The sequence below is a fragment of the Gambusia affinis genome, linkage group LG23, assembly GCF_019740435.1.
Source record: "Gambusia affinis linkage group LG23, SWU_Gaff_1.0, whole genome shotgun sequence".
Classification (NCBI taxonomy): Eukaryota; Metazoa; Chordata; class Actinopteri; order Cyprinodontiformes; family Poeciliidae; genus Gambusia; species Gambusia affinis.
Genome location: NC_057890.1, coordinates 14,668,427 through 14,691,839, shown reverse-complemented (window position 1 = coordinate 14,691,839; position 23,413 = coordinate 14,668,427). Strand labels below are relative to the sequence as shown.

At 37.5% G+C, this 23,413-nt stretch overlaps 1 protein-coding gene across 3 annotated transcripts in view; it reads left to right on the top strand.

The window, feature by feature from the left end:
* The window catches only part of LOC122826248 (ankyrin repeat and BTB/POZ domain-containing protein BTBD11-A), a 168,259-nt gene that overhangs the window by 130,382 nt on the left and 14,464 nt on the right, over positions 1-23,413 (top strand). For 2 of the 3 annotated variants that reach the window (XM_044107859.1, XM_044107861.1), the window contains 7 exons: positions 8,910-9,117; positions 13,979-14,131; positions 15,859-16,024; positions 18,552-18,641; positions 20,668-20,769; positions 22,033-22,126; positions 23,223-23,358. In XM_044107859.1, the coding sequence (XP_043963794.1) occupies positions 8,910-9,117; positions 13,979-14,131; positions 15,859-16,024; positions 18,552-18,641; positions 20,668-20,769; positions 22,033-22,126; positions 23,223-23,358 (949 nt within the window). The remainder of the gene's footprint in view (positions 1-8,909; positions 9,118-13,978; positions 14,132-15,858; positions 16,025-18,551; positions 18,642-20,667; positions 20,770-22,032; positions 22,127-23,222; positions 23,359-23,413) is intronic. The other variant, XM_044107860.1, reaches the window with a different exon arrangement.

Sequence of the window (23,413 nt, the reverse complement as noted above, 5' to 3'; positions counted from 1 at the left end):
ATCTCCATCCGATAGAAAACCTTTGGGATGTGGTGAAACGGGAGAATCGCATCGTGGATGTGCAGCCAACAAATCTGCAGCAACTGATGCTGCCATGTCAGTATGGACCAGACTCTGAGGAATATTTCAGGTATCTTGTTGAATTTCTGCCACGGAGGATTGAGGCAGTTCTGAAGGAAGAAGGGGGTCCAACCAGGTTCTAGAAAGCTGTACCTAATAAAATGACCAGTGAGTGTATATATCAATGTTAGAAAGTCAATTTAACTTGTCTATAATTTTAATTATAGACAACAGCAGTGATATGATTATATGATTGCCTAATTACATCCAAGCAAACCTTTGCAATGAAGACGTTTAAATGAGCGATTTTTATTTTTTATTTTTTCTCCAGCTGAATTTAAGAGTTGATGTTTAGTGTAGGAGGAGTGAATGAATATCCAAGATTGATGCGGTTTGTTGTTCACATGAGATTTGGTCGCACTGACCTATGAAATCACTTGACAAATTGTCCAAATTGCAGAGAGAAAACAATCAAAGCAGGAAAGCAATTAAATGTAATTTGAATGATTGCAAAGTATCAAACCCAAATTTAATAATGTGATTGTGATGATTTGTCTTGTAACAATTTACCCTCAAATATATAAACAGCTTTAAATTTGAGCTTCAGGAGTTATGTGTATATTTGATATGTTAGACTTTGGTTTGTGAAACCAGGCATTTCTTTTGTGTGTAAAGCAGCTCTTTGGAGAAAGTAAACACTCAACTATCTATGTTTTTCATTAGCAATTATTGCCGCTGCGCCAGTCAGGTAACAATAGAGCATACTCATCATTGCCTCTTTCATTGACTCCAACAACTGAGGGACAGATTGAATTTATCTGTGTTTAACACTCACTTTGCACTCTGTTCCAGAAAGATAGACAGCTGCAGCTAATGCAGGCTCACTAATAGCATTTTAAAATGGAGGCAGGAGGCTAATAGCGGTTTTAGAGTAATAAAACAATAAATCGATTTATCTGCTTTTCTTGCTTGCTCCTTGTTTTGCGTCTTTCAGGTGTGCTTTCTTTTCACTTTGTAACTGGTCTGGTTTGCCAGTTATCACACCTGCATGAAGTACTTTTACTGTCGCTAATTCATTGTTTCTCTCCATAAAACCTCCGGGGTTTGTAACTCAGGAAGTGTCTTTGTGTTCAATAGGGATGGTGCTGTTCACACATAAGTTTAGATAATTACTTACACGCTCAATCGTGGCATTAAAGGCGGCGTATTAAGGAAAATAAACATTTTGTTCTTCCTTCTGAGTTTCTGTTGCTCCTAAAAGCAACTCAGTTGCTTTAAAAAACAACATGCAGTCGTTTTTGACAGTAAGTTAATGTTTCCCGTGTCTGGAAAATGACTAGTTTCAAAACCTCTGGAATCAATCAATCAATCAAATTTTATTTGTATAGCACATTTCAGCATCAAGGCATTTCAAAGTGCTTTACATCAAATCAAACACAAAAACACAGTGCAACACAGAATCAACAATAAAAACACAACATCAAGTCAGATTCCGTCAATAAATTTGTAATTGATTACGTTTCAAATACAACTCTAAACAAGTGGGTTTTTAGTTGAGATTTAAAGAAAGTCAGTGTTTCAGCTGTTTTACAGTTTTCTGGAAGTTTGTTCCAGATTTATGGTGCAAAAATGCCGCTTTTCCTAGTTGTGTTCTGGTTCTGGGGATGCAGAGCAGAACCAGAACCAGAAGACCTGAGAGGTCTGGAAGGTTGATACAACAGCAGCAGATCTTTAATGTATTGTGGTGCTAAACCGTTCAGTGATTTATAAACTAACAACAGTATTTTAAAGTCTATTCTTTGAGCGACAGGGAGCCAGTGGAGAGACTTTAAAACTGGTGTTATGTGCTCTATCTTCCTGGTTTTAGTTAGAACTCCAGCAGGGATGTAACCATTACCTAGCAACCAGCGCAGCCCAACCCGTTACCTAGCAATCAAAGCGTATCTCCAACACATTTGGTCAGCTGGTTTTCCCACTGTATGCACTGTACAATGGCTGCTGGAAAAGACACACATTTTGTTGTGGACTTCACCATCCAGAAACCAGTTGCTGCACTCTTGTTGTTTATGCAGGAGGCTCCACTTTTGCTTTTCAGAGATGGATGGTTGTATAACTGCACATCTGTTTGCAGCTATTTTCATGTGAAAGTGTAAACACTGAGTTGGGGGCTGTGACCAGCAGAGAGAGAGAGAGACCCTACAGTAGCTCGTCCTTAAAGGAGCTCAAAATAGTCAGGACTCAGCAGAGTAAAATGTCATCATCTAAGAATTATTTTGTTCAAAAAATGTAATGATTATGTTTTCTATCGCCCATAGACCTATCCAAACCTTTTCAAGGAAACATAATAGTTCACCTTTAATGTTCTGTCTATGTGTCGAGTGAAGTCCATCCCAGTCTGTAGCCTCAAAACAACCTTGCAGAAATCCTTTGACTGTTTCCTCAGTTCTTTTTTGGACAGGTTTCCTCAGAACGAGAGCAGAGAAAAAAATACATTTTGATCCGCTTTGCTAAGAGGAGGTCTTGGAACGAATGTATAAACATCCCTGAGAATTTCATAGAACAAATCCAACATCTTGTTTTCCCTGGAAAAGCAGCTGAGGAACCATTGAAGCATTGGAAGTCCAGTTGGTGGAAATTGGCCGGGGATCCCACTCTGAATTACAAAGGATGCAAATATAATTTAAATATGTTTTTTTTTATGTTGCTTTTAACTAAAAATAAGTTTCTGCATTTGATTCTTACAGAGTCAGTCAGAACAAGGATGTCTGGCGGTCAGATAATTATTTCAGGATTGGTTTGTTTTATTTGTGTTTTCCCTTTTCTTCCTTTCACAAACCTGCATAAAATATGTCTGCATACTTCTTCTAAATGTGCTAAGTTGTGTGCTAATGCTAAGGCAGTTGCCAGCATTAGCTTTGCTGTTTTTACTCATTTTGTTTCACCTGTAGATGGCCGAAAGTTTATATTATTATGGGTATTATTAGTACTTTAAGGTACATGTGAGGCTGTAAATAGCAGCTCCATTTACTCAGGATTTCCCCCAGTGTATTATAACTGGCTTAGGAAGTTTTCTAGGGGAAACTTTTAATTTCCCGTTATTTTGCATTCAGATTCTGCTCTAGCTTGCTAACAAGTTCAGTTAAACATCACACATGTTAAGTATATTAGCTGGTATATTCTTTTGACTTTGCTTAATTTGCAAGCGTTCGAAAGCTAACATGCTAAGCTATATGCACTAAGACAGAAGCTGAGAGTGTTTCGTTGTGGCTGTTTATTCGTGTCGGAGTTTGTTTACCCTCCTTTTGAACAGCTGTTGCTGCACAAACTAAATTAGCTTTTTATATGTTCCAGGGCTTTAAGCATTTATGGCGCTTTTTTAAATGGTTATGAAGAAACATAACATCTCAGCTCATTTAACACAGTGGACACTAAAAATCATACACATACAAGTCATTTATTGTGCACTGATGCAGCCCCACTTCGTCCCCTGTAGGTTTCTGATAAAACATCACGTCTGTTTTTCTGGTGATTTTGGCTTTTCTGGTGCTTTGGTGTCATTTCTGCTGCAGCAGACTGGCACTAATGACCAAAAAGGAGGAGCTGTGATCATCTCTGCTTTGATCCAGAAACAAACTTTCCCAAAAAGACATTTCACGGTCTTTTACCACATCTTGCATCACAGGACTCCAATTCCTTGTTTCATTCAGAATTTGTTTCAGAACAGAGGAAAAATAACCAGATGAGAGGTTTGATGCTTGCTGACTCCAACAGTGAACACGTATGTGGTAGAAAACATGTTGATGATTCATGATTCACAGCGAAATATTTAATTACCCTGCTGTCTCCCATTGTGATTAAACAGATGGTGTCACGCTGCTGCTGACTTCAAGTGTTCTTTGCAAGTGCTCCAGATAACCTGCTGTTGTTTGTGGAGTAATTTTTGTGTTTGGATCAAATCTAAACCAAAGAGAAGCAATGATTATTGTCATTCTGGTCCAAAAATGAAACTTTAAAAAAAAATGTTTCGATTGGAAACTGGCAGGCCGGCTTTAGAGAGAGTTGCAGAGATGAAGTAATGACAAAATAAATAAGACCTTTATGTGTTTTTATCAGTGTCAAATAGTTTGTGCCAGAAAATAAGAACATGCCAACTCCACAAGAAAAGATGGTAGTGGCAGCGTTATGACACGGGACACCAGAACTACATTGAAATGGCTTCTGAACTTCTGTTTACAGATTAAACACAGTCAAAAAAGCAAAAAATATCTAGAAACCAAAGAGTTTCCAGATCTGTTCCTACAAAGTGAAAACATTATATAATTTATTTTCTATTTTCTATTCATGCCTGCCACCATGACAAATTTTTCTGGATGATAAATTGTCCATAGAAGCCATTGCGATAAACAATAATATTGTTGTTTGAGACCGTCTTCAAGTAATAAATTGTTTAATAATAATGCAAGAACACATTCTTAAAGATAATTAAACTTTAAATTCTAATGAACATTTAACACTGGAACTGGAAGACATTTTAAAGACCCAAAAGAAATAAACAAAACAACGGAAATAACAAATAAAATGAATAATAAAATCTGTATAAACAAAACTATTCTTTACAAAAAAAGTTTGTTTGAGACCAAAGCACCAGATTCAAGACTTTTGTCATCCAGTTTTTTGGTGGAAAAAGAGAAAGACAATAAACCATTAAAATGGAGATTGCTGAGTTTGTTTAAATTTATTATGCAATTAATTGATTTATTACAACACGTCTACTTCTATTTCCAATTATTTGCTTCTTTACTCTGGTCTGTTCAAATAAAAATCCCAATAAAATACATAAAACTTTATATTTTCTCAAACAGACCTGAAGGTTTTATGACAACCAGCTCTAACAAAGCTCTCTATATAAACCTCCTTTGTTGTTTTTGCCCTTTTATTACATTCTGTTTGTTGCCAGTGTGGTATTTATTTTGAGTTGAGCATCAAGTGCTGCTCTGACGGCTGGTGTATTAACCCCAATGAATCATCAGGCTGCTTCCGCAGGAAGACGGTTTATTTGTTCCCGCAGTTCTTTGTTTTCGGTCCTCTCGTTGGGAGTTAATGCCATGTTGCCTTTCCTTGTTGGATTTATTATTTTTTTTATCAATACAAACAATGCATCATGTTCCTATGATCTCAGAGCACAAGAAGACAAATTAGAAGATGGATCAGTGATTTTCTTGTGACTCAGCCACCCTTGCTTTCCTCTGCCGTTTCTGCTACTGCAAATAACATTTTTACTTCATCTTTTGCTTATCACGTTCTTTAAATCAGCTTGGGAAACTACAACTAATAAGCCATTAGCCTCTGATTTAGCTAGCCTAAAACTCTTTGTGTGCTACATCCTAGCAGATCAAACATCCATTAAGCACAGATGGTTATCTGTGACCTTCTTTCAGATATTTTATATCAAACGATGATTAATTTCAACCTGAGAACTGCTGGTAAAAGTTACTGCTTCTCCCTGTTGATGATGACATGTTCTGTAATTGACTGTGATTAATATTTGCCATCGAATTGCTAATGTGCCCCAGAGGCAGAGCACTGAGATGGCCGTATTACTAACCGATGATTAAATGTCCACAACGTGTCCTCCGGGTGGCGATAGGCCTTGACAGTGAGTCAGAGGACGGGGAAGGAATCGTCCATCCCAGCCTCACTGCATCATCATAACGCTTTAAAGCTCTGGTTCACAGATGGAGATAAGCGATATTTCATTTTACAATGAGAATGAATTAGCTGCCAACTCTGGAAACCAGGAAAGGCCATCATTAAATTTTATTTTTATGACTGTCTTAATGCAACAGTAATTACAGTTATGCCCAAAAAAAAATGGACATCATCTTAAATCTTCAGTTCTGTGTTTATAAATGTTCAAATATTGATGTTTAAGCAGAAGATTTTGTGTGTAAGGATTTTTTTATCAGTGAGGTATTGAAAATTGGTCAAATAAAACAAAAGCTAAAAGCTTGTATTGCTTATTTTTAACACTTAAAAGAGAATTAAACAAAAACAGAGCAATATTTTCTCATTTATTATTGTGAACCAAAGAGACGCTTGTGTCTCCAAAGAGTCAGGTTGCAGATCCCTGATCTAGCAGATGGATTCAATCTCCATCTCCACTCCACTTGGTGGGAAAATTTTGGCTCAAAGCACCTTCCATAATAAATATCATATATAAACTTTTGTTTTTGAAGTTATATTTCAATTTTACTGAGTTTTCTACAATATATCTGACTATGACAATAGTAGAAGTCAAGCTAAGTCCACAGTTGACGTTTTCATGAGTTGTTTCAGTTGGTAACATTAGCAATAGTTTCTCCTTTTAAGAATTTTTACAGGAAAAAGGGAAGAAAGGTTTCCCGGTTCTGAGTCCTTCTGACTCAAGTAGAAGTTGGCGTGGAGAAACGAAGGCAGTAAGCTGTCCCCTGTGATTAATTCAGATGAGCCGAAGCATGAACCCCACAGGAGTGTTGCTGGATAATTACAGCAGAGAAGACGGGAGCAAACATCGTCCTACTGACAAAATCAAAGTCACAGAAACAATTAACGAAGCCAAAGAAATCTTGTTTATCGTCTTTGACTCTCTCCAGGTTGTAGCTGAAAGGGACGGCTGCGGTTTTTACTGCTTGTGTTGTGTCTCTTATTTTAGTTGTTGTTGGTTTTTTTATTATTTATTTAAGAAGCAATCGTGTGGTGGGTTTTCCAAACCCCCCAGGAGTGTTGTCAGTTCTCGAAGCTGCAATCTCCTGTTTACTCTTTTTATTCCTCGAATAGCAGGATGTTCCACCTTCAAAATACACATTTCAGCTATATGTTTTTCCTCCTTAAAAGTTCTAAATCTGTTACTATCCATCCATCCATCCATCCATTTTCTTTACACCCTTCTTCCCTAATGGGGTCGGGAGGGTTGCTGGTGCCAATCTCCAGCTGCGTCCCGGGCGAGAGGTGGGGTCACCCTGGACAGGTCGCCAGTCTGTCGCAGTAAATCTGTTACTACTTCTTGAATATTAAGCACACTGCATGCAAGTTTTGTCCTTAATGGATTCCCATAGAATCAACAGTGTGATAACAATTCCTCTCACAAAGTTGTTTTTCTTTATTTTTCACACTTCTATTATATTTCAAATCCCTCATCAATCAAAATAATGTATTTTTTCTTCTCCTTGTTTATATTCCTTACAGAAACGCAAAGCTCCAATGTTGCAGTAAACTGAATGAATAATTAGATCAACAGAGGAATAAATTTATCTGTGAAATAAACCCTGCAGCCTGACTCTGCAATATTCTCCCTCTTACAGCCATTTAATCGTTATTCTTAAATGCATCACTAATGACCTGATCAATCCACAGCTGTGAACGCTGTAAATCTGAGCATTATGCCTCCCTGAATGTCAGGGCTAAATATCTGCTACTGTGCCGTGGATGTGGCGAATTTCAAAAGTTGAATTTCACACTTCCTCTGAAATCTGCTTTTTTAAAATATTCTTCACTCCTGCTGCGCACAAACACAGCTGGAATTAGATCATGCTTCAAGCAATGAACAAAATATCATGCAGACAAAAAAAATTTGTATTCAAATTCTGCTGTTGCACGTGTCAAACTCGAGGCCTGGGGGCCAAATCTGGCCCGCTGTAGTTTTTTGTGTGGCCCTCTAGACTCCAGATTACATCAATGAGTTCTTCCAGTCTTTCACAAAATCAACAAATCTCCACATTTATTTCTGATTTTGCCTCAAATGTCTCTCAAAATTGGTCAAAGTCACATTTAACGTCATGCATCAGCGCAAATATTATAGAAATTCCTTACAAACATTTCTAAATTAGTACCACAGAATCTGTAGTTTAGCTCCAGAAAAAGGCAAAAGCAATCACAAAGTCCTGTAGGAACAGCCGTTTATTGAGATTTTTACAGTTTAATTGGTTTTATCAATATCTTCTGGCACAAAAACATTCAGATTTTTCATATAACCCAAAATGAAAATGAGTTTGACACCCCTGCCTTTTAGGATTAAATGTAATCTCTGTGATTTTTGGAGATATGTTGCTCTTCTTGGATAAAAATGGGCTGCATAAGTTACATTTTTAAACCCACTTTAATTAAAATACATATAAAGTTTTGCTCAATAGCAGTTGTTCGAACAGTAAACATCTGTTAAAACTTTGATTCTTGATTTTTATTTTTATTTTTTATGATGTTTTTCCATAATTTTGCCTTCTGTATAAATTCTGTTAATCTTCACCACTCGTTCTGGATGTTACAGCTGGTAAAAAAATAAATAAAAAGTGTCAATAATTAAAATAAATCTGTTCAGTTCATCTTGTTTTCTTGTACACTCAGAATTGCCCGTTTAGATGATTAAAATGAGATATTTTGGTTTTTCAGAGCTACACCTGAAGGGCTGTAAAAGTGTTGCCCAGTGGGATTATTTACATTTTCCCAATCTGAATCACCATTGTAACAAAACTTACCTAAATTCTCCACTCAGGCAATTAGAGATACTCTAAATCAAACAAAATTGGACAATTTTAGCTGTGTTGGTTATTAAGTGAAATATTTCTGCTGGGCACTGACCCTGAATTAATGAACTGAATGAAAGTGAAACCGAACAAAGGAGAAAATCAGAGATTATGTGTGTAGGATGGCTTTAAGACAACAATTTACCTCTCAAGACAGCGTGGGCGTGTGGTAGCTTAATCAGTAGACGGGCTTTGTGTGTCAGGGGAACACATTTCCTTTTTACATCAACTAAACCTCCGATTTACAGCTCAGTTTTAATCAGCGACGCTGATTTTTATCATGTTTTCCAGGTGATTTGGTTTCCCGGGCCATGCATCACCTCCAGCCGTTACACATCAAGAACCCGAGCAACGGGACGCCGGTCCACCAGAAGAGCAGCTCCACGGTCCACTGGGAACCCGAAGCGCTTTACACCCTCTGCTACTTCATGCACTGCCCACAGATGGAGTGGGAGAACCCCAACGTGGAGCCGTCCAAAGTCACCCTACAAACCGAGAGGTGAGACGCAGAGTTATGTTTGGATCCTGGATTATGAAGGTTTGTTGAGATTAATGAGAGGTGGTTGCACCAACACACTCTTTTTATTTCCAATACGATGCAGATATTTGATGTTTAATGTCAGCCAATACAGAAAAACAGTGCTGACTTAACTTAAAATGTTTGGTTTTTATTTAATGTGTTGTAACTATGTGAAAACAAAAGTTAAATCCACTTAATTTATTAACTTAAAGTCAACTTTATTGCTCACTGTACACCACAAAATTCCCTGAAAAAAGAAGCAAATTTTATTAAGAAAATGTTAGAAATTTTCTAGAATAAACAAGGAAGTTTCTGAGATTGAAAAGTCAAAAATCTGCTCAAAAACCTCTGGCGTTTTTAGATTAATCTCAGGAATTAAATGGAAGAAATATAGAGATTTATGAATGTCAAAAGTCAAAGAAATCGCTGTAAAAACCTCAGATACTTTTAAAATAATATTGGAAATTAAATGGAAATTTATCAGTGTCAAACATCAAAAATTGCTTGAGAAAACGCAGATATTTTTAGACTAATCTCAGAAATTAAATTGAATTTAATTCAAACATTCAAAATTAGGAAATTTTTGAATGTCAAAAGTCAATAATTTGCTAGGAAAAACTGAGGTACTTTTAGTTGGACCGCCTGAATTAAATGGAAAAAAATAGGAAATTTTAGTTTGAAAAGTTAAAAATTTGCTAGAAAAAAATGTGGATGTTTTTAGATGGACCTCAGGAATTAAATGGAAAAAAAGGATAATTTCTTAGTGTTAGAAGTCGAAAATTTGCCAGAAAAAAATTCAGAAATTTCCAAGTGTCTTTCTCAAAAATATCTACGCCTAATCTCAAAATTTCCAATTTTTTTTCTTGAAAATTAGGAATTTTTCAAACTCAGACATTTTCTTGGATTAATCTTCTTTGCTGAACATTTACTCCTCTTGTTCTTAACATACCCTCATTTAATTGAGTTTAAATAAACCTTGACCAAAGTCAAGTTGTGTCCACTCATCTTTTTCAATTAAATACAATTTACAGTGTGGAACAGAGGCGTCGATTTCTAGTTCTGAAACTTTTAGCTGAGTCTCATCTTTAACACCTCTGAGTGAAATAATAGGATTTTCAACAGCTTCAGATTTATTAAAGTCCCAAATGGACTCTGCAGAATGTGACTTCTGGCAACTGAGGTGATTTTTGCATCTGTACTTTTAACCTTCCAGACAAGTTGAGTACAGGCTCACAACAAGAACCTACATTTCTACTTTCTTGCTGAAGATATTTGCTCCAGCAGTGTGGGCTGGTCAGCGCTGACACTTGCCAAAGCCTGCAGCTTCTTGACGGACAGATATTTCAACATCTTTCTTGCTTTCTTCCTCGCTGAGAAACGCTGAAACTCCATCCAGACGACCCTGGGGAACGTGAGGAATGTCAAGGCGGAGTGACACGTCAGCAGAGTTTCCATTCCTCTGAGACAAAACTCTGTTTAGCATTCAACCGAAAGCTTGGAGACGAGCAGCAAGAACCTGAATAAATCTGCAGGATGACAAGCAATGTGATTAAATACGAAGAAAAAGTTCAGTTGGAACTAAATAGCAGAAGCAAGGTTACATTTTGAAAAGAACTGCACAGTGTTCAAAGATTTATTTTAAAAAATATATTAAAATATAGACTAGACAGTGTATGCTTAATAGTTTTTTTTTTCCAATATATTTTATTGAATTTTCTCTTTTAGGACATTTACAAACAAACTTAACATTGTAAACACGTACTTATACACACTTGCATTCATTCACGCATTCACCCTTCAAACCTGCATTTGTTATAATATATATAAAACACTTTAGATTATGACAGAAAAAAACCCCCAAAAAAACAAGATAATATGAAAATAAAAACTGTAGTCAAGATATCCATTTAAGACACCCATTAATGAGCTCCGCCTTCAGTCCCTATGATCCTCATATATGTCTCCCAGCGGTTCTCAAAGTCCCGCTGTTTGCCCTTGGCGATGTATGTTAGTCTTTCCAGTCCGAGTGAATTTGCAATTTCTTTCTTCCACAATCCCAGGCATGGAGCGTCCATGCTCCTCCAGCATAATGCAATAGATCTTCTGGCTTGAAGAAGTCCGTAATCGATCAATTTAGTTTTAGTCTGTGATTGTTTAAATTCCACTGGGTATATTCCTAGAACACAGATTCTAACCTCTAATGGAACTTTAACCTTAAACAATTCAGATAAACATCTAATAACCTCCCTCCAAAACTTCTGGATTTTAAGACATTCCCACAAACAATGGAGAAGAGTTCCTTTTTCAAATAAGCATTTAGTGCAAGTGTCTGGAATATCACTGGACATGTGATGAAGCCTAACTGGGGTTATATAGGTTCTCATAAGCCATTTATATTGCAGAAGTTTAAATCGTGTGTTTATCGTTTGTTTTTGCGCTTTTAAACAGGCCTGATTCCAGTCTTCCTCATCGATATCTTCAAGAGTATCGCTTCTCCAAGCCTCTAACTTATCAATTGCTGAATCCTTTGAGGAAAGCATCAACAAATTATAGAACACCGAAAGAAAACCTTTCCCTTTTGAGTCCCCAACACACACCTCTTCTATTTTTGTTAAGGGTGGAATGTCAACTATTCGTTTCAGTTTTGATGACATATAATTTTTCAGTTGTAAATATTTAAAAAAATGTTTTGGGGGGTATTAAATACTTCTTGCATAACTGATCAAATGTAAGCAACATGCCATTGGCATATAGGTCTTTAATTTTCTGAATGCCTTTGGTTTTCCATAGTTTAAATCCTCCATCATTTTTTCCTGGGGTGAACCTTTCGTTACCCCAAATCGGGGTGAATTGTGATAACTCTGGTCGGTCACCTACATGTTTATGTGCTGCATGCCAAGTTATAATTGTATTTTTTAAGAAAGGGTTCTTTGTGTTTTTTTTAAGTGTCTTTATATCTGAAGAATATAGGAAGGTGTTTAAGGGGAAGTCTGGAACAGATTTCTGTTCAATGTCTACCCAAGCTGGAGGCGCCATTGGACAAAAGTAATGAGTAGCTGATGTTAATTGGGCGGCCATATAATACCATCTGAGGTTAGGGACTTGAAGTCCACCTCTTTCATAGGGCAAATAGAGTAGCTTTAGACGGAGTCTTGCTTTTCTATTACTCCAAATAAATTGATTAAATAGTTTGTCCAAACTGTCATAAAATGAATCTGACAGTGGCAATGGAAGTGTTTGAAAATAGTACAAAAATTTGGGCAAAATTGTCATTTTTAATAAATTTATTCGACCTATCATGGATATTGGCAAATTTGACCATCGATTTAACATTTCTGTGACTTTTTCCACAAGGGGGTCATAATTTGCTGCATTTATTTCATTCAGGGATGGGGTGACCTTAATGCCTAAGTATGTAAAACCTTTTGTAGTTGTTTTGAATGGAGTAACCACAATAGGACTTCTCCTTTCATCTTCATTAAGAAACATTAACTCTGATTTAGAATTATTAATTTTATATCCTGAAAATTCACCGAATTCTTGTATTAGATTTAATAAATTGGGAATACTGATCTTCAAATTACTTATGAAAAATATGATGTCATCTGCAAACAAGGAAATGAGATGTTCTCTTCCTCCAATTCTAATTCCTGATATTCCTCTATATGCTTAATTGTTAAATGTCATTACAGTGATAACTCTTTGATGGATAAGATTAGAGTTATGCGATTTAATTTACCAACTTTAAAGTTTTACTGTCTGTAATTAAATGTGAATATTGTTTCTAAAGGTCAGATAAATCTGAAAGTTGCAAACTTACAGAAGTTTATTGAATACTGACATGAAAATGTACAACAAATTAAAACTAAGTAGGATTTATTAAAAAAATGGAGTTAACAAGCGATAACGTTACATGTAAATATAAAGATGGCTTTTTATTGTTGTTATAAATGTGAATAAATAATTTATAATTGGGTTTAAAAAGCTGTTTAAACATGACTAAAGTGTTCTATCACTATAAATAAACTAATAAAAAGTAAAAAAGTAAAAATCTTCATTAAAAAATTGGCATCCATCGAAGTGGTGTAAAAATGTGCTTAAATGAAACGAAGACGTCAAACTTTAAACGAGAGAATTTTTCAAACTTTAAAGCTCGATTTGAACTTAAACTCGTATTTATACAAGTGAAAAGTGATAAAGAACTGATTCCTTCATGTTTTTACAGAATAAAAACTGTAAATACTTTTAATTTACACTATTGCTGTGCTTTCATCCATCACTGCTGTGAAATATAGTTTAAATTGACTTTTCACAGAAATTTGAGAATTTGATCCAAATTCTTTCCTTTCTGATGCACCCTGCTTTTATTCTGCATCAGATAAAATGACTCCTCAGAGCACCGTGTGGGCTATTTTTAGATTGATTAATCTAACAAACACACTTTTATAATAAATTATGAAGAATGCGAATATCATTTATCAGTCAGGCCATTGCTCTTTGTGATGAATGAGGGTAACAACAGGTTACCACTTCCAGATCTCTTTCAGCTCTGAACTGTCCCTGTAATAAATTTTAAGTATTGATTTTGTGTCTGTAAGGACATCTTTAATTAGTTTAGTTTGAGCCTAAAATGAAACCGACGTCTCTATAAACTGTTTAAGCCAGGCTGGGATTTTAGCTACTGGTGTAAATTATTAATATTTTTACATTGAAATTGTATAACGAGTGTAACTTACTCACACCGTGCTGCTGAACAAATCATTACCCTCGTCAAATTTAATGTGGTCTGACTTTAAAATGACTGATGCTAATCAGTACTGAACTCTGTTCTGCTCTGCAGGCCGTTCTTGGTTCTGCCTCCGCTGATGGAGTGGATCCGGGTGGCAGTCGCCCACACCGAACACAGACGGAGCTTCTCTGTCGACAGCGACGACGTGAGACAGGCCGCCAGGCTGCTGCTGCCTGGGGTGGACTGTGAGCCGCGGCAAATAAAGTAAGAACGAGCGACTGGCAAAAGGAAAGCCCAAATATACCATACAGGTTTTGATTCCCGACTATTTATGCAAATTTCTCACTGGTTTTGGTCAAAATCTGATTAGATTTCTCGTGCTGCGTTCACACCGAACACGTCTAGGCGAGCGTTGAGAGGCGACTCTTTGGCATTTACACGCGTACCGCAAACTCTTCCACTGTCTTCTGCATGTTTCGTCTAAATTTAATTTAATGTGATTCGGCATTAAATTATTTGGATAACTCAAATGCTGGGAAATATTTTCAAATAGTAAAAGTTGTAACTTATCCGACATCCCAACTTCCTTGCTGATCCTTTCTATTCCTGTCTCTGTAGTCGTAACTGTGATTGTTCGTAGATTACAGGACCAAAGCAAACAGCCACAATTACTTTAACCTCTATGGTTTTTTTCTGAGATTATGTCAGGAAATGCACCAGAGAGACACAGAGGAGTCTCTCTGATTGGTTGATTCCCCAAATCGAACGGCGAAAGTTCAGATTAAACAACGCTGGAGTTGTTTAACGCTGGAGTTGGAGAATCTGAACTTTCGCCTGTCTGGACGCCTGTCAGACACTTGAAACACTTCAAATTGTGCTGCCCATACGAAACGCGACGCAGGGCGCCTCCACACAGACTTTGAATGTAAACCAGAAGCATCTGATTCTCACATTGCGTTTGGTGTGAACGCAGCACCAACCGAATATCATCAGCTTATAGGTTTATAAAAATTTTATCAGCGAATTAAATTCTTTTTTTCAAGGTTATTTGCTTTCCTGTTGGTTTTAGCATCACACTGTAACACAAGAAAGAATTCACAGAATATTTTTAGAAATGACTCTTCAGTTTCGATTTGGTTACTAAATAAAGACAAAACAGTAGAAAAGTAGTTTAATTTATCGTGTGAAACTTTGCAAAAAAGAACAAGTCTTGTTTTTATTCAGAATCCCTTTTATCTTAAAAAGTAGTAAAAACAATTAATACAGATGGCAACATAAACCTTGCCTGCTGGTCAAGTTTTAATACACAAATGGGGATAATTATGTAATTACTTTATTTTTTTAGTTGGACCAGCAGCCTTTTTTGTTTCATTTAAGTTGCAGTTGCTATTTTACAAACATTTTCTCAGAAATACATCTCTGTGTTACAGTTCACAGACAGAAAATCAAAAATCTGCTAAGCTTTTGTCTCATGCAGCATCAATAATTCTAAGGATTTTATCACGGAGTCATGAGTTAACAGTCCTCCCACTTCAAACATTTGTAGAGATGAAACAAACAGAACGGCGAAGGTGTTTGTTACCAATTAGCATCTCTTTTCAAATCGCCAGATATAATTGTCAGGTACACTCAGAGTAATATTGTGAAGAGGTTTCCCTGCGACCCTGTTGAGAACCGGATCAGCAGCAGCTGTTCGCAGCGTCAGTTAAGAGTCATTAGAGAGAAAAAACGAGTCGCAGCAGAAGCCTCACCTGGAGGAGGCAGAAGACTGAGCACTCGCACTCCAATATGAGTGAATCATCTCTGAGTGTAAACAGATCCGATGCGTATAGACTCGGTTCTGGTTTAAGCCGGGAAAAAGCTGAGCAATAATCATTCCCGCTCTCTCCTGGCGTCCTTTGGGGAGATGAATGCCCACTGATTCCCCAAATCCATTTTTGAGATAAGCCCCCACTTAGTCACGATAATGTATCTGCCGCTTCCATCTGCAGAGCTGAAGATTGTTTCTGCGCCACCCGGAAGCTGGACGCAGCCTCCACCGAGGCCAAGTTCCTGCAGGATCTGGGCTTCAGGATGCTCAACTGCGGCCGGACGGATCTGGTCAAGCAGGCCGTCAACCTGCTGGGGCCCGATGGGATTAACAGCATGAGCGAACAGGTGTGACACAAACACACACACACACACACACACACTTATGTATGCACCCTGCTTTTATTCTGGGCTCTTAAGAAGCTCTTAAGAAGAGCCCATTGCTCTAAACCCCATTGAAAAACTTCTAATTATTCCACCAAATATTGATTTCTAAACTCTTCCTGAGTTAAAACATTAGTATTGTTGTTTCTAAATGAATATGAACTTACTTTCTTTGCATTATTTGAGGTCGGAAAGCACTTCATCTTTTTTGTTATTTTCACCATTTCTCATTTTCTGCAAATAAATACGAAATATTTGCTTGGAATTTCAGAAACATGTTGTCAGTAGTTTATAGATTAAAAGAAAAATGTTCATATTACTCAAACATAAACCTATAAAAAGAAATAAAATCTGAGAAACTGATCATTTTAAGTGTATGTTCGACTCAGTAGGTTGACTTTACAACAGACACGTTCAGGTTAACTGTATTTATTCCAACAAAAGAGGAAATCAAGTTGGTGGTTAACATCACTCCAGCAGCTTCTGCCCTTATACATTAAATAAAATACAATAAATAACCCTAAACAAACTAGAAAGCGATGTCTCCCAGTTAGCAGTTTGTAAAGTTAAACATAGTGAAAATGAACATTAATAATAATAACCGTTAAAAACAAAATTAATGGTGACACATCGTATATGATTAAATGTGTCTAAAATATATGTTAAATTATAACACTTGTAAAGTAAACACAGAGCTGATTCTAGTTCGTGCCACAGTTACCGACGGCAACAGAAAAAAGGGGGAGGAGCTGTTGGTTACTGGTTGCTATGGTAACCACCAACTGCCTAGAGCCGTGTAGCAGAACTTGATACACCAATAAATGTCTGAAGAAACAACTTGTTGACTTGACAAAACATAAACACATTTTGACAAACTTCACATTTATAATATTGTTAAAATAACTGAATAACATTTCTGAAGTTAAATCAAAGTTGGCAAAAAGTGTTGCTGCTTTGAGGGGAATAAGAAATGTTCTGGACCACAAATCTTTCTTTATTTTGTTTATTATACTCTCATTTGACATATTGTGTGGAGGTTTAAGGCAATACATACAAAACTAATTTACTCCTGTTGTACGTAATATATAAAAAATCTTTCCGAATATTATATAAAGTGGTATATTGGGAAATTGTACAATTCATGTTTAAATTATAATTTTACTTATGTTTATACTTATAACATGGGTAAAATTTCATCTGCCAATGTAATTAGTGAGGACCTCATCATTTCTTGGTTGTGAAGGGTTAATATTAAGGAGAAGCTTCTAAGTGATGTCACTGATTGCCACGGTGATTCCCTCCTTTTTCACAAAAACCTTGAAATCATTTCAAAACATGGAATTATTTTATTTTATTTTTCCCCCACCAGGGGGTCTTTTGTAGGCTCTAGTGTCCCTTATATGACAGTAGGCTGAAGGGAAAGGAGGAGAGAGGGGGGAAGACATGCGGCAAATGTCACCAGGTCCGGGAATCGAACCCGCGACGGCCGCATCGAGGACTCAAGGCCTCCAAAAGTGGGTCGCGCTATCCCCTACGCCACCACAGCACGCCCCAAAAACATGGAATAATTTTTAAATTCCAATTTAATAAGTACTTTTTTTATCAATATTGAGGAATCATTGAGTCTTCTATCTTGCTGAAAAGTTACTTTTAAGTTTGTTTTGTTTACTTTCAAGGTTACTAAGACATTTGCACTTGAAACTAGACCAAAGTTACTTGAATTTTCTGTTTTTGCACTGCAACCACATGCAGGCTTTCCTGCCCACACACATTGTTCTCTGAGCACAGAAAGAAAGAGAATGAAAACTTTACCGTAAGCAAGGCAGGGAGTTGTTTCCATTCATCAGAGGTGCTGTAGTATTTTCAACAGGCTTCTGTAAAGCCGACTTCAATCATGTCTGACTCAGGCCATTATGTTCAACAGAGGCCTTTTATGAGCCGCTCATAACCCGCTGCAGCACTTTATGTCAGAGACTCGTATCTCTCTGTGGTGATTCAGTCTTTAGTATTTCCTGGAAAACTGATCTACTTAATCAGGAGCCCGTTATGGCCGCCATGATGAGTTCAGATACGAAGGTGAATAATAAATAAAAATTGGATCGATCTTAGGAAAAGTGGATGGATGGATGAAAAGATGGTAGAAAACGAGATGGATGGAGAATGGATGAGTAGCGGATGGATTGACAGATGGCTGTGTGGATAGATGGATGAATGAAAGAATGGATAATTGGTCGTTTGGATGAAGGAATGGTTTCCTGTGATGACAGGAAGTCGGCGTCTCCCGGTTTCTCTGCCCGGTTTTCACAACCTGAGTTGTTTGCAGTGAATATATTTGCAGAATTCACTGAACCCTGAAAAGAGAAATGAAAAGCCACAAATCTACCGTAGAACCTCAAATTTTTTAAAAACAAGAAAAGAAAGCTTGTTTATTTATTTAAGTAAAACAAACACAACATGAATCTCTGGTGCGGCCATCTTGTGTTTCCTGCAGGGGATGACGCCTCTCATGTACGCCTGCGTGCGCGGCGACGAGGCCATGGTCCAGATGCTGCTGGACGCCGGCGCCGACATCAACAGCGAGGTCAGAGTTCAATCTCTCCAACACATCACAATGTTTCTGTCCCAGTTTAATGTTTCATTCACTTTTGTTTCTGTGAGAACTTTGTCCCTTCTCCCCTCCCTTACCTCTCCTGTTTCTGTCTCACCTGCTCGCTCTCTGCTCGTTACACAAAGTGCACTGATGTCAAACGATTATCGTTTGTCGGTTTCTCTTCCCACCGATCCTGAATAATAATCCGCTGATAGTCCCTCCGCTCTGCCCGTCACTTCATTTCGCTTCACGCCGCAGCAGTTTGCTTTATGGCGCATCCATAATACACCACTGTTACACAACCAGGTGCACTCTGTGTAACTCACTGCCAAGTACCGCATGAACTTTATTGCATGTATTTGTTAAGTTGAAATAAGACAGTAAAATAGCGGCTTTGCAATCATAAATCATGCTTTTTCCTGTTTTTTTCTTTGCAGTTTTTCCTGTGTGTTTGTACTGCTGCCCACAGTAGTGATGGCTTCTTTAGATTTTTCCCTGTGGTGACTCAGAAGCAAATGACAACCGTTTGAAAACATTCAGAAGTTTATTACTGAAATTTTTCACCGAGCATATGAAAGTATGAGACAGTTAACATTTTCTGTAACAGATTGAAAGATCAAAACTCTGTTCCAGTTTTTTCTGCTGTGGTTTAGCAAATACCACAATTTTCCTTAAAGGGGCAGTATTGTTTATTTTATTTTTTCCTCCCCTCCAGGGGAGGAAAAAATGTGGGCTCTAGTCTCCCTTATATGACAGTGGGCTGACAGGAAAGGGGCCTACGCCACCGCAGCATGCCCCAACACTATTATTTATTTAGTGCCATTTTAAAGCACAATAAAGTAATTATGTTACATTCAGTTGTTATAGAAATGTCTATATCAAATGTCAAAGAAATTTTATGTAGTTTATCTTGAAATTGGGCCTTTGTCTCTTTAAAAACTCCTGCTCTTCAGGAATGCATCAAAACATGGCTCCCCTTTTGAGCGTTTAAGAACTTTTTTATCAGCATTTCACTGAAAAGTAGCTGGGCTGAAAAAATCTACCACAATCTGTGTGATAAAAACCTTTTTCAATGGATCTTTCTAACTTTGCTGTGGCAGAGTTCCAGCAACTAGCTTATAGGTCCAATTTGGAGACGTGTGCACTTCTCCTCCTCTGTTAATTCGTTGCCATTTTGAAATCGTTTTCGCCTGTAATAACGAGTAGAGTTTGTTACCATCGGTGCTCTGACTGATTTTTTTTAATGTTTTGGTTTTAATTGGGTCATTAGGAAGCCTTAACTATGATCCAGAATCATTTCAACTGTTTTTGTTAAATCCATTGCACAATCTGGAGTCCAAACTCATCAAAATTTTAAAAAGTGAACACAACACACATATTACTGCATGGATAGATAAATACATATATATAATTATTTATACAGCAGTCGCTGCCTCAGATTTTTCCCCTCCTCTGCCACGGCTCCCTGTAATTATAAAGATATTAATAATTCATGTCATTACCCAATGAAACACCAACGGTCCCGCTGCTGCTTAGCATCAGAGCCCAAATGAAATGTGACATCACATCAAATAGTTGTTTTTCCTCTGGGTGATTTTTGCGAATCATTTTGATGATTAATCGGCAATAAAAACCTGCAGAGCGTCGCCTCCGCTTTGCTTCCGAGTTGTCATCTCAAGTCCTGCATGGGTTTGTCATCACCGTTACATCTTCTCTCTGGTTTTGTTTGTTGTTGAGAGCGAAACTCCACGAAAAGGTGGAGCCACACCAACATAGAGAACCGGGTCCGGGCAGATGTAGCTCCTCATGCTTAGAGCGGGGATTTGAGATGAGAGGAAGGATTAAACTTGCTCAGGATTTTCTGCAAAACTCAAGAGGAAAATCTCGCCCCGCCATCTTGCCCTCTTCCTGCTTCCACCTGTCCTGCATACTGCTTCCTCCCCGTCTCTTCCCCTGAGCTCTGAATGTGATAACAGCTGTGTATCTCTCTCCCTGAACTTCACCTATGACTTCCCAGGTGCCAAGCACAGTAAACAAGCACCCCTCAGTTTACCCCGAAACGCGCCAGGCGACGCCACTCACGTTCGCCGTGTTGCACGGACACATCCCTGTCGTGCAGGTAGTTACGTTAATGACCTGTGACCTCTAACCTCTGGCCCCCTGACCTCACCTTTGTACTAAAAATACTGATAATGACTGTACATCATGACATAATGATGCCTAAAGTCCTTTAATTACTCCTTCCTTGGTCCTGTTGTGATGTGCTTTAGAAGAGGAATTAATTAGCTCTTACAGTTCAATCGGGGTTCTTCAGAGTAGTCATCTGTAGACAGTATCTTACATAAAAGTGCTTCACGGTACAGTGCGACTAAAAATACTTTGTAAAATTTTGTGCTTTTGCAGTGCAAACCACAAACGTAAATCTAGTAAAGAATCTCAGAGAAGGCTTGAAATATTGGATGTTCACAGATGTTATTCCTCCAATTTCACTGAGAAAAGCTGAAAGACATACCTCAAAAGAACCAGGCTACATTTGTCAAATGTATCTTCTGCCATTTACTACACCGAAGTAAAATATATTGACTTTTATTCAAAGCTGCAACATGACAAAATAGACGCGTCAGAGTAAAAGGGGTTGAAAACAGCACAAATAAGTAGCACACTTTTCAAAAAACATGTCATTCCTGCTCTAAAATACATTGACATTGTGGTTGTAAGATGCAGCATTAGCTAGTGCTTTGAAGTATCAACCAGCATATCTTCATTTTCCAAAGCGAAATCTTTAAAGTAATGTTTGCTGTTATATTGTTTAGTTATTATTTTTGTTTTTATGTGTTGAAATTAAGGGTTAGATTAAGGTTTCGCACCCAAACTCTTCTTTCTAGATCAAGTGAGATGCTGACTACTGATAACTACTTCACAAAACCCCAGCTTAAAAAAACCTGAGCTATCCTTTTAAGGGACGTTAACTAGATGTAAAATTATGTCCCGACATTTAAAAAGTAGGAAACTCCTGAAGCTGAGCTGAAAAACGCAGGATGATGCACAGCCGCAGGGACGCAGAGTATCTTTTCACTCTGAGTATAAGATATATTTTATTGGAGTAACAGTTAATGTGCACAGTGTTGCCTCCAGGATCTTTAAGTTATTAACATTCATGACAACAATCAGAGTTTTGTCTTCAGGAAAACAAATTCTTCCTCCTCAGCTCAACATCAGTAGCAGAACTGAACGAGAAGCCCAGGCTGGAAGTGTGATTCATATTCAGAGTCTGTCCAGTAGCCGAGGCTTTTTGTAACAACAGAAATGTAACACCCCTCGTCTCCCTCGCTTGTTTTCCCTCTCCTGTCCTGTTTGTTTCCCTCCTCCATTTGTCCCACAGTTGCTGCTGGATAACAGAGCCAATGTGGAGGGCGCCCTGCAGGATGGGGCGGAGAACTACACAGAGACGCCGCTCCAACTTGCTGCAGCTGCAGGTGAAGCAGCACAAACACATCAATACTAGGAAATTATTTACTTTAAAAAAGCAGCTATTTCTTCCTGAAAAGTTACTTTTAAGTGACTTTTCTTATTTCAAGTGTGCACTAAAAACTAGAGCAGTGTTTTTCAAACTTTTTCAGGCTCAGGACCACTTAACCCACATGTGTCAAACTCAATAAATCAATTTGACACATGTGGCTTTGGGGATCAATTGATCAACTCAATAAATCAATTGATCAATTGATTGAGTTTGTTAAATTTAAACAAAGTCAATAATTTCCATTTGAATTATTTATAATTTTTCCTCTCTTCTCACCAAAAACTGGATGACAAAAAGGAATCGTTTTGTTTATAGACTTTATTATTGATTCTATTTGTTGTTTTGTTTATTTGTTTTGGATATTCTGCAGTTCTAGTGTTAAATGCTCATTAGAATTTAAAGTTAATTGGTCTTAACGTGTTCTTGCATTATTATTATTATTATTATACCATTACCAAAGGGTCTCCAACAGCAATATTATTGTTTATTGCAATAACTTCTGCAGACAATTTATTGCCCAACAAAATTTATCTATGCAACAAGCCCAGATGCTAAAGCTAAATTAGATCAATCAGTCCCTCAAGTTTTCTGTGAATTTCTGTGTGGAAATTCACAGAAAGTCAACAGATCACAGCATTTTTTCATACTAGCGCACAACTGTACGTTTATTGCAGATTTTCAGCAAAAACTTTTAAAATTATTGGGTTTTTGTGATGCCAACTCTCTCCTGTAGGGGCAGTATTTCTTATTTTACCCCACTGCTGCCTCAGCTTTATTTGATGTCCAATCGCACGCATCATGCTTGCAGTACCTTGATGACCACTGGGTGCCACCCAGTGGTCATCAAGCCATTTGAGAAAGACTGAACTAGTGCAAAGTTCATGGGACGATTCAGTGTTTTTACAGTGAATTAAAATGAAACTATAAAGTAATTAAATTATTTTTAAGTTATTAGGCTTGTTTCCATGCTAACATTTGAACTGTTGACCTTTAAGAAACAGAGCAGAAGTAAACTGACGTGGTTTCTAAATCTATCATTTTCTCTCTTTTAGGAAACTTTGAGCTGGTGAGCTTGCTGTTGGAAAGAGGAGCAGACCCCATGATCGGGACGATGTGTCGAAACGGCATCTCCTCCACTCCGCTGGGAGACATGACCTCCTTCAGCCTTGCAGCGTCGCACGGACACAGGTGAAACAAGTCAATCACCGTAAATCCACCTGTAACACTAATAAGTGAAAATAAA